The sequence below is a fragment of the Caretta caretta genome, chromosome 1 (assembly GCF_965140235.1).
Source record: "Caretta caretta isolate rCarCar2 chromosome 1, rCarCar1.hap1, whole genome shotgun sequence".
Lineage (NCBI taxonomy): Eukaryota > Metazoa > Chordata > Testudines > Cheloniidae > Caretta > Caretta caretta.
In genome coordinates, this window is record NC_134206.1 from 49,734,677 (window position 1) to 49,746,930 (window position 12,254).

Below are 12,254 nucleotides of genomic sequence, written 5' to 3' on the forward strand. Positions count from 1 at the left end.
AAAACCAGTTGGGGAACACTTCAATCTCCCTGGTCACGCGATTACAGACCTAAAAGTCGCAATATTACAAGAAAAAAACTTCAGAAACAGACTCCAAGGAGAGACTGCTGAATTGGAATTAATTTGCAAACTGGACACTGTTAAATTAGGCTTGAATAAAGACTGGGAGTGGATGTGTCATTATACAAAGTAAAACTATTTCCCCATGTTTAATTTCCCCCCCTACAGTTCCTCACACATTCTTGTCAACTGCTGGAAATGGCCCACCTTGATTATCACGACAAAAGGTTGGGGTTTTTTTGATTATCACTACAAAAGGTTTTTTTTCCTCTCCTGCTGGTAACAGCTCACCTTACCTGATCACTCTCGTTACAGTCTATATGGTAACACCCATTGTTTCATGTTCTCTGTGTATATAAAATCCCCCTACTGTATTTTCCACTGCATGCATCCGATGAAGTGAGTTGTAGCTCATGAAAGCTTATGCTCAAATAAATTTGTTCGTCTCTAAGGTGCCATAAGTACTCCTTTTCTTTTTGTATATTTTGTGTTTTCTTTTCCATAACAATTATTTTTCTTTCTTGGATTTCTGAGTGTCCCATCTCCCATCAGTGTGTTAAAAGAACTGAGCTCTGAATCTTCAGCCTCCTTGTCTCTCCTTTCCTCCCTTGTTCCTCCCAATTCACTCATTATGATAAGTCTAACTAGAAGTTATGTCTAAATTTAGGCTGTGATCCGCAAGCAGCTCTGTGCACGTGAAGGGATTTGTCTGAGCAGAGTAATTTGCAGAAGCAGGACATTGGATACATTATTGTGAATGCCAAGCATTTAACATCATGAGTCGGGCCCCCAAAATCATCAGCTGGTCTTAAAAATTAATCAGTGTTCTTTTTATTTACATCCTGGTTTTTGAACTTTGGGGCTCATTCAGGCCACATTTTCAAGCTTTTCTCTGCAAACATGAGGGCTAGAAACGTACTTTAAAAAAAAATGAAAGCTGAGATTTTCACATATTCACATGACTCCAGGAGCTGGCACTCTAAGAAAAAACACAAAATATTGCGAGATTCAGGATAAAAATCAAAACAGTTGGCAACGCTGTAGACTGTAAACATTTTAGACCAGGTCTGTGTCTGCTGAGATGCCCAATACACTTTAGAAGGAATAGAAATAATAACAACATACCCTCATAGAGCTGAGCATATTGTGGAAATCCAGCAGCTCGTAACCAGTCACACGCTTCTTTTGCTTCGATTTCTGAAGAGTAAGAGAAAGGAGAATAGGTTCATCCTTGATCCACACTGTGCTGTTTTGCATCAGGAGTTATTTTAATTACAAGGAAGAAACAAGAGGATTTAATGTTCCTTTTGAGTGCCTATAACACTTTTAAATTTAACTGTTATTAAATTTAACTGTTATTATTACGTGGCATCAAACAAACAGATGTCTAGGAAACATACCCACAACACTTTGGAGATTTCAAGCACAATGGGCCAAATCATCACCCTTAGATCAATACTAGAGACGACTGTCTCCACCCAGAGGGCTGATAAGCCAGCTCTGTGGCATTGTTTCCAGTTCTCCACTGGGACCCTACAGAGGGCACTTTGCATGCTCAGGGGTTGGGGAGGAGAGATTGGGCAGGCTGGAAGTCGGGCCAGAGAGAACACACAGCATCCCTCCTCTGGCCCCACATACCTTACCAAGGAAAGGAAACGCAGACTCGGGAGTATTTCCTTTTCCATGGAGCTCTCCAGGAGTCCTGAGAGCCACTGCAGGCTCTGGCAGCACAGCTCCAATACAGACATGCTGTCAGGGAGCCACACCAGGGACCAGAGCCCGAGCAGAGGAATAGTGATAGCCTCTTCCTCTTCACAGGGTTGGCCCTCATACCCAGGGGATCATCTGCCAGGTTTGTGGGCAGGTCCTGCTCTCTTGTGGGGGGAGGGAGGGGAGAGGAAGCAGAACCCTGCCCACCTGGTCAGATAACCTGGGCCCCCTTCCAGAGTGTTTAGTGTGGGAGGGGCTGATCTGTTCTGTATGAGTGCTAAGTAGCAATGAAAAATTAAAGTCTTAATACAAAAATATAGTATCAACTATAGGACCCTCTTTTCAGGCAAAGAACCAATAAAGGCCTGCAACCATACGATGCAAATATTCCCACCAAGCCAGGGGGGACTACCCGTGTGTGGAAATATGTACAGGATAAGGGCCCCAAGGGACAGGCAAGCATATCCAGTGCTTTTGCAAAATCTGGATGCATGTTGGCTCCAGGGAGTAGATTTCTATGCCTGTCGCCATATAACTTGAGAGTGCAAACACCAGGGTTTGGCACATGCAGATTTTGTAGACACAATTTAAGCAGCCAGGATAGAAAATCTGGCCCCCACAATGTCTATTAAAGACAGCAGAGGTGGTTGGACTGGAAAAAGAAAAAAAACAAAAACAGACTCTGCTGCTCTTCTGAATGTCCTACCATGAATGCTAAAACCAGGTGTAAATCTGTTTCATACTGAAGTGCATAGTTTCCATCTTGCAGACAGTGGGCCAAATTCACCCCTGGTTTAACTCTGGTCAAAGCAATTGAATCTGGCCTACTGAAGCTCATTGAACAGCCTGCTTGGGAAAATGTGTATATTTGAATATACAGTACAGTATGTGACCCAGACACCCTTTTGCTCCTCTGAATACTGACTCACACCAGTAGTTGTTACAGAAATATCAATTCAGGATAAAAGGCCTGCTTGTTGAAAGCACAATTTCCCAAATATAATTGGATGGTCAATAACAGATCTGCAATGTACAGGATCATCAGCAGTGCTGCAACCAGTGGTGAGCTGGAGCCGGTTCGCACCGGTTTGCTAGAATCAGTTGTTAAATTTAGAAGCCCTTTTAGAACCGGTTGTTCCACGAGGGACAACCGGTTCTAAAAGGGCTTCTAAATTTAACCGGCCAAAACTGGCGCCTTAGGCGCCGACTCCATCCAAGGGGAAAATTTGGTGGGTGCACAGCACCCACCGGCAGCTCCCCGCCCCACCCCAGCTCTCCTCGGCTCCGCCTCTGCCTCCTCTCCTGAATGTGCCGTCCCACTCTGCTTCTCCGCCCCCACCCCCCAGGCTTCCTGCGAACCAGCTGTTCGCGCAGGAAGCTGGGGCAGGCTGAGAAGCAAGCGGCGGCTTCCCACTCAGGCCCAGGGAGGCGGAGGTGAGCTCGGGCTGGGTGGCGCAAGGAGGACCGCCTGAGCCGCAGCAGGGAACCCGGGGAAGGGGGCACGCAGGGGAACCGCTCCCTGCCCCAGCTCACCTCCGCCACCCTTGGCCTGAGCGGGAAGCCGCGGCCTGCTTCTCAGCCCTCCCCGGCTTCCCGTCTAACAGCTGATTCGCGGAAAGCCGGGGTGGGAGGCGGAGAAGCAGAGCGGGGCGGTGTGTTCAGGGGAGGAGGCGGAGCGGAGGTGAGGTGAGGTGAGCTGGGGCCAGGCGCAGGATGGGGAGCTGCCGGTGGGTGCTCTGCACCCACCAAATTTTCCCCGTGGGTGCTCCAGCCCCAGAGCACCCAGGGCGTCGGCGCCTAAGATGCCACTTTTGATGTGATCAGTGGGGGAGCGGCCGCTCACCCTGCTCCCCACCTAGTTACGCTCCCCCGCCCCTAGGAGCCAGAGGGACCTGCCGGATGCTTCCTGGGTGCTGCCCCAGGTAAGCACCGCCGGGACTCCCCACCTTGCTCCCCGGCAGGTGCCTCTGGCTCTTACGGGTGGGGTGGGCACCCACTACAGTGGCCCACAAGACTCTCCTGCCCAGTTCTGGGGGCAGACAGGGGAGGGGGGTGGATGGAGCAGGGGTCCTGGGGGGGCATCAAGGAACGCGGGGGGGGGTTGAATGGGGCAGGAGTCAAGGGGGGCAGGGTAGGGCAACGACCCTCTCGTGGGGTGAGGAGGGAACCCGTTGTTAAGATTTTGGCAGCTCATCACTGACTGCAACTGATTCTCTGCCTGGTCATTTTACTTCATTTGCTTTGACATTAATTCATGTCACAGCCCCCTAACCCCCAAAAGCTTTTGCGAGTACACTGAGTTCATACAACTATTCAAAAGAACATAAAACAAAGCTCTTTTTGCTGCACATCTGCATGCTGAAAGTGCACTCTCTCTATTATGTTCCAGTGTGACAGAATATTTTCGTTCAGTATTTGGAAAAAAGACAAGGGCTGTTACTTTCTTGGTCTGTTAAATACAGTTTCATGAAACACAAATTATTTGATCCTCTTGGAAAATATATTTCACAACTCACAACAGCTGCGTAGTCAAGTTTCATCTGCACTGGAAGAACAACAAGAAGAAACTGTGTGTAATGGAGAAATCTGCAGCTAGTGTCCCTATGGGCTTCTCAGATTTCAATCTGTTTTTGAGTTTCTACTCCAAGTGTGGCCTGCCAGGAATTTTCTTGTGGCCCAAGTGAAGGTCATGTGGTCTAAAGCAGAGATGGATGAATGTCTGCAAGGAATAACTAATCTAGTGAATTTTGCCTTTCTTTCTCTTTGCAAATTGTTTACATGCAGATTGCAATTTTCTTGAATGCATCCATTACCCAGAAAGATTGGCAGAACCATTTCTTGGTCTCTTGCTCCTTGGTGAGCAGCTTGGTGCAAGTATTCCAAATATAGTCTGCATGGATGATCATCTAGGACACAGTGGGCTGTGAATTTCGATGCAGCACTGAAGAAGGGTTGCATAAACCGCACCACCCCAGGAGCAGCCTTGGGGAGAAACTAGAACTCAGACAGCCTCTGCAATTCCTCCGCTGCTTTTCTCTTGCCTTGGGTAGGGAAGAGGTGATAATTTGGTGGTGGCTGGACCCAGCCCAGCAGCATATTATGACACTGTTCAAACTGGCTCATTTGCACCGGCCAGTGTTGCTGAGGATTCACCATTCCCTGTTCCTCCTAGCCACCCCCATTACCTGCTCCAGGGATATGTAAGCAGGCATGCAGCACCTGCTTACTCCTCTGCAGAGGCCGACGGGGAGTCCTTATTCCCCTCCCTCCCCCTGGATGAATATGTAGTCCAATATATCATCTAGCCCCTAGTACAGCCCAGTTCCACCACTGGATTAATATAATGGTTAGAATAAGCTCCCTTGTGAAAATGCTCTGAGACAGCAGGTTTAACATTCATTTTCCATGAATATTCTTTAATATTTGCTTAAAATTTCCTAGTTCTGTTAATTTATTGGCTCTAATATTAGTGAAGACTCCTCTGGGAAGGGGCGAGCAGAGAGCTACAATGAATTCCTTAAAAATGTCAACGGAAATTTATAGAAACAATGTTTTGCAGCATTGGCCCAGCTCTATTCCCACATCCAGCCTCTGATCTATTGACTAGCGCAGGTGTGAGACCCAGATTGCAGCAGCTGTGCTATATTCAAAAGGCAGAGAGGATCAAAGCCAGACAGGAAAAAGACAAAGGAACCCTGGGACCTTGCATAGCAGTAAGAATAAATCAGATACCCAACAGAAATTAAAGGCTGGAAATAGGGTGGTGTGTTTCCTTGGAAACAAAGCCAGAAGTTTCCCCGTTTTTGTAATAAAGAGGAATTCTTTCCAGAATGTAGATTTCTCTGTAAGAAAAGCTACTTGTAAGAGGCTGGCAGGTGCTACGAAGGAGAGAGAGGGCAATTCTGCTGAGTTATGCGAGGCCAGGGGAGTTTCATTAGCTCGAATGCCCAGTATAAAAGGTTTTGCACATCCCTTGCTTGGAAAGGAAGAACTAAGGCAGGAGGGCTTGCAGGGGACACGCTTAGAAACAACCAGCCAGCAACGAGGAAGCTTAGGCTATGGTTTATATTTGGTTATTCCCAGATTGAGAATAAAGGGAACTCCAGGAGTTTTGAACGCACGCACATATGTGTGCTGTGATGGGGGGAGGGGAACCCTGCTCATTTACTCGACTCTATATTCTGCAGAGAATCCATTAATAACATGCTTTGCAGCTTTCCACACAAGTGTGTCTTTGACCAGGCACTGAGTAAGTGAAATAGTTAATAACAATGAATGATATAATAAATTAGCCACAAACAGTGACGAATGTAAATATGTAGCTAACGTTATTTTTCAAAAGAACTGAACTTGAAATAATCATGCAAATTGACAGGAAACAAGTTTCGCTAAGTTCGTATGTTGACAGAAAAGGGAATTCTGTCACTAAGTGTTCAGCCCCGGGAATTACACCTGTTCTGTGGCATAACAGAGGAGTTTATCTCCAGCTATGACAGTGAAAGCTTCTTTGTGCTGTCCCACCAGTATGCCTCTGTTCTGCTCTAGGAGGTCTGACTCTAGGAAGAGAGGATAGATCACTCTTCAGGTCCATCAATCCTAGGCTTCTTTACTGAGTGCCATCGATCAAAAGGGCCACCAAACAGCTATCCGATGGGAACTACTTTTGGTAGTTTGACACTGTAGTATCAACCAATGCTACAAGGAACAGCTGACATACAGGTGAAAGACTTCTCCTATCACAACCCTCCATAACACCTAGGCACCAGTCATTACATTTGAATTTCTCTGCTCTTTAAAACAAACAAAACTAACCCCCCCAGACTGCTCCTCCTTTGAGTGAAAGGGAGCAGGAGAGCTCCCGAATCTCTCTCCTGGAGAACACTACCCTCTCATGAAAAGATAACCCGAATGAATTCATTTTTCTGCGAGGGACTTCTGAACAGTGCTACATCATAGACCATTAATATTGCTTACCAAGGTCTTGCTACTTCATTCCCTTCTCTCAACATTTTTATTCACTTTCCTCTTTTCTATCCTCCACCTCTGTCTCTTCCGCTTCTCCACTTTCTCCTCAATTCCTACTACAACTTTTATTTAACCTTGCGGTACTCACTGAAGCAACCCACCAAACTGCAATAATGAACAGGACCAATAACGGGGTACATAATCACCTTGCCTAGTGTGTTATTGACACACTTTTGCTTGTGCTTGATAAAATTTATCCTTCCAGTAGGCTGAATTGATTTTCATTCCTTTGCCATCACCATCACTCATGCTCATTTACTTTCTTAACATTTAAAAAAACAACAACATACCTTACCCATTATATTTGACCTCGTTTAAATCTAATTTTAATGGATTTAAAGCATGTTATTTAGCAACTTTTAACATTTTAAATCAAGTTTTTAGACAGGAGCCAGTTTTTCCATAAATAACTGTAAGAGAATCCCTTTGGCAGTTACACGCAGGCTTCATGGAAAGAACAGGCCTCCCCTTAACATCCCAAATTTGGAAATAAAGTAGTAAGTTAGTTACAGCGCATAGGTATTTCTGCTTGCTAAGTCTGATGCAATGTCATGCATTCAACACATTTAATTCTTGGTCCTGAGTTCTCATGCCTTTGGCTGAGAAACAACCATGGCACTGCAGAAGCAATTCATTCAATAGCGACACCTCCAGTTTATTCAGGAGTAGCAACTGATATGTTTAAAATGGAGGCCACTCAATTGTCTAAAGCACTCTTCTGAGATGTGGGAGACCCCTATTGAGATCCTGTCTTCTCCTCAATCAGAGAAGGGAAATTGACTAGTCACTGGGCTAACAGTTATAAGGTGGGTGCTCTTCTCGCCCAGATTTTGAATGGCACCTGACCAGGTATGCAGCCTCTGCACTCATATACTTGATTGGGCCTCACACCTGTGTTAGGGAGAGGAGCGCATATCTTCCCCGGTTTGTGATTCACTCTGGACCTCTGGTGGGAGATAGGTGTCCAGATGCCCAGAGGGAGGCAGCAGAGCTCATGCTCAGCGACAGAAATTTAGGCGCTGAGAGAACTTTTACCCTGAAAATTTAAGCACCAAGTGAGTTTAGCTGCCTAGAGGGTTCAGTGGGAGTTTTGTGAATCTCAGTGGAGCCAAAACTAGGATTTAGTCACCTAAACAGAGATTTAGGCACTTAAGTACATTGTGAATCCAGGCGTCCGTTCCTCACAATCTTTAATGTATTTATCCTCCCAACATGACTGTGAAGTAGCGAAGTATTATTATCCCTATTTTACAGGACAAATGGGGCACAGAGGGCCAGGTTTTCAGTTATTGAGGTACCTAAAGATTCACATAGATGCTTAGAGGGATTCTAATAGCACCTAAACAGGTTAGGTACCTATCTCCCATTTAAATCAATTGGGGATGACCACCCAGGCCCCTATTCTCAAAGGTAGCGAGGTGCCTAACTCCAATTTAACTCAAGTGCCATCTGAGCCAAATGACTTGCCCCAGTTCATGCAGGATGTCTGTGGCACAACACAGACTTGAACCCAGGTCTCCTAAATGCTGGAATAGCACCCTATCCTCTAGCCCACCCTCCTTCCCATCACATAGGTGTTGATTGTGGAAAAATAAAAAGATCCTCAGGATTCCCTTATAGGAAAGCCCCATACAACTTAATAAAGAATGTTACATTTTCTATGGAATGTTTAAACTATGCTATAGAATTCTATGACAGGGATATACTTCTTTAAATTCTATCTATAAGATTTTTTTAAATTCTACACAAAGGATATCATTCTCTATTAAATTACTTAAGTTTTTACAGTCGTTTCCATAGAACCCTAATGGTTTATCCCTATTAAATTCTATTCTACAAGGCTTTTCCATAAGGCTTCCAACAATAATCCAGTGGTAACTGGGTGATGAACCTGTAAAATTACCATTTACAGTACAATTCTAGTACAAATAAAACAAAACATAAGCATAGATTGAAATGTATATGGTTTTACTACACCATAGTGCCCACTCTTCTTTACATCCAGATAAGAAGGTTTTCAAAGGCAGAATTGTATTCAACTGATTTTATATTGGGGGGAGGGATAGCTCAGTGGTTTGAGCATTGGCCTGCTAAACCCAGGGTTGTGAGTGCAATCCTTGAGGGGGCCGTTTAGGGATCTGGGGAAAAATTGGGGATTGGTCCTGCTTTGAGCAGGGGGTTGGACTAGATGACCTCCTGAGGTTCCTTCCAACCCTGATATTCTATGATTCTGTATTCTGTTGTATAATTACTGTTAGAACCAAGGTTATGCTTTGCAAGCGGGGAACAAATAAAGCTGTCAAAGCATGATTTTAATAGATCATAAATGCTTTCTGCAGAATATTGTGCTGCCAGTAATAGTACAATAAAATAAGGCTTTTTAAATTACTGATGCTGAAAATAATTTAAATGTCACTATAAAAATCCTTTCAAGCTTAAGAACAATGTCAACAATTCTTTGCTTTGTAGGCCTTCACATTTGTCAGAAATGGGCAACAAGAATGATTATGGATATGGAAAAAAACTTCAATATTATGTGAGACTGAAAAAAATTGAGGCTGTTTACCTTAGAGAAGACACAAAAAAGAGGACCATGATACAAGTAGGCAAAATAATGAATGATATAGAGAAGTAGAGTGGGAAATTCTATTCACTCTGCCTCAGAACACAAGGACAAGGGGCTATTAAGCGAAAGTGAGAAGTGTCAAAGTCAAACTGATAAAAGGAAATACTTTTTCACACAGTGCACAATTAGCCTGTAGAACTCATTGCCACAGAACAGACATTCATGGATTCCAAGGCCAGAAGGGACCCTTGTGATCATCATTGAGCTGAAGAGCTGAGTGGGGTTTAAAAAAAGAAAAGTTGTATATTATATGGATAAGAAAACTGTCCAGAGTTAATAGGGAATGTAGAAAAAAACATCAAGCATTTTGGAAGGGATATAAACTCATGCTTCAGGGTATAAGACAACCTCTAGTAATTGGAGGGGGGATGTGGCGATTTGGGAATCTATACACATTTATTAATTCTGGTTGATCTCGTGAAGTGGGTATTATGAAATGGCTGTGTCATTGAATGCCTATGTAAATGTGGAATCTACCTTTGCTGACTAGACCTGCAGCAAGTACACAGCAAACTGCAGATAATGGGGTGTACTTATCTATGGACTACTTGTTCACTGTTATGCTCCGTGGGTTTGCTCAGCAGGGACAAGGTACTTCTGCCTCTTACTTGAAGACAGGGGGAAGAAGAGAGAGTGGGAAATTATCCAAACACAGAACAAGAGAAACCAGGTGACCACCCACTGGGTTACAGAAGGATTCTCAGAGGGGACTTAGAGAGTGACACCCTGAAGTTATGGGCAGGAACAGAATCATATGCTTTGCAGCTTTCCACACAAGCGTGTCTTTGACCAGGCACTGAGTGAGTGAAATAGTTAATAACAATGAATGATATAATAAATTAGCCACAAACAGCGACGAATGTAAATATGTAGCTAACGTTATGACACCATGTTTTTTAGCACATGAAACAAAATGTTCACTAGAACAGTAGGTACTAACTGCAGCCCACGGAATGCTCTGAAGTGGTGAAGAAACGGAGGCAGGGAAATAGCTGTTATTCTGTATGATATGTACTTCCTTGGGCTTTATCTGTTAAGCATAGAACAGCAATTGTGTAAGACTTCTGAGCAAAGTGCCTCTATGTGTTATATGGCTCACAACTGCCACATTCCTCCTGAAAGAGTAAAACTGTAGCCCAGAAATTTACACCTGTGGTAGGATTCTGGGAGAGGTTGCATTTAAGAAATGCAGGAGTCTGAAGGGTCAGCTCTAAGCCCAGAGGCTAGGCAGCTGGATAGCAGGTTCCAGCACCTAGGAGGGGGTGTTATATGAAAGGTCTGAACCCCAAGAGTGTTCCTAGAGATACGAAGATTGGGGCAGTGACTGGATTCTGTTCAGGTTCAGGGAGGCTTAAAACATGCAGGGATCCAGAAGATTGGCCTCCCCTCACAGTAATTTGGTGGACAGCCAAGAGCGGGAACTCAGCTAGGAGCTGTAATGGAACTAGGGGGAAATTTTTTCCAGGCAGATTATCCTATACCAAGCTGTGCAATTAATGGATTTTTCAGACAAGTAAAAAAAAATTGTTTTGGGTCAAACTGAAAACAATTAAAAAAATATTTTAGCAAATCAAAAAGTAACAAATAAATTTGGTTTCGAACAAATCATTCTGTTTCAACAAAATTGAAATGTTTCATTTTGATTTTGACCATTTAAAATATTTTGATTGTTTTTAAACTAAAAATAAAATGGAAATTTTGAAAGAAAGAGTAGTTTCAAACCAAAAATATCAAAAAGTTTTGATTTTTTCATATTTGTTTTTACCAAAACAATTTGGTGAAATTGACATGAATTTGCTAAATGTTTCAGTGTCAACAAATCTGCATTTTCCTGCAAAAATGTTTCACACAACAAAACTTTCCCAGCACTAACTATACCTATATCTATATATGCACAGACACATATATATAGATATAGATAAACACACACACTCAAGCTGATACTTCCCACTACTGGAGACAGGACTGCATGGCCCATTCGTCTGACCCAGTGTGACAATTCCTTTGTTTCCCATAATAGGCCATGCAGAATTTGCTTAAAGGGGACACACTTGTGTCCAGCGTTCGTTTGTTTTTTGTTTTTGTTTGCTTGTTTTTACCATGCTCACATCTAGACCTTCTCATCTAGACCTACCTGCTCTCATCTAGACCTAGGTCATGGTTAGATAGTAGTAAAAAATGCCTGTATGGGATCTACCCTAGTGCTGTTACTATTGTTAAAACTGATGGGGCTTCATGAATGAATGATAATGCAAGAGCGGGAGAATTGCTAACACTCCTGTAGGAAAGGCTTTTGTGCACGTTACTCCACTGCACTCTGAGACTGCTGGCTAAAGACAACTGTTTGAAGAGCAACTGTTAGAAGCAGTATGGGAGTGAGACACAATCAAAGACCTCAAAAACACTAAATTACCTGAAGGCCTCCCAACTAAGTGGAAATATCATCCCCATCAAGCATCAGTCATTGTCTTCAAGTACCTTTAGGTCTAAATTGGTTGCCTAGGAGACTTCCTGATTATGCAGATTCCCCAGCTAGATGAAAAATCCCTGTGTTGAGATATATAGTAAATGGATGTGGGAGGGGATTTTCAAAGGAATCTAAAGGAATTAGGCACTTAAATCCCACTGAAATTGAACAGGATTTTGGCAATGAACTCTGCTAGGCGTCTTTGAAAGTCTCAGCCCATAATATGCAGTGACAAGAAAACAGTTTACAAAGCACAGTGATCTCCAAAGTCAGGTCAGATAGCTCTGTTTTATCTAAATTACGTGGTTTAGTTAGAGGTTAGAAACAAGGGGATTCAGATCCACCTTTATACATCCCTCATCTTAG

General features: G+C 43.6%; 1 protein-coding gene across 8 annotated transcripts in view; it reads right to left on the reverse strand.

The window, feature by feature from the left end:
- STARD13 (StAR related lipid transfer domain containing 13) overlaps window positions 1–12,254 on the reverse strand; it is a 499,087-nt gene that overhangs the window by 52,435 nt on the left and 434,398 nt on the right. For all 8 annotated transcript variants that reach the window (XM_075127917.1, XM_075127911.1, XM_075127915.1 and 5 more), the window contains one exon: window positions 1,186–1,257. In XM_075127917.1, coding sequence (XP_074984018.1) covers window positions 1,186–1,257 — 72 coding nt within the window. The remainder of the gene's footprint in view (window positions 1–1,185; window positions 1,258–12,254) is intronic.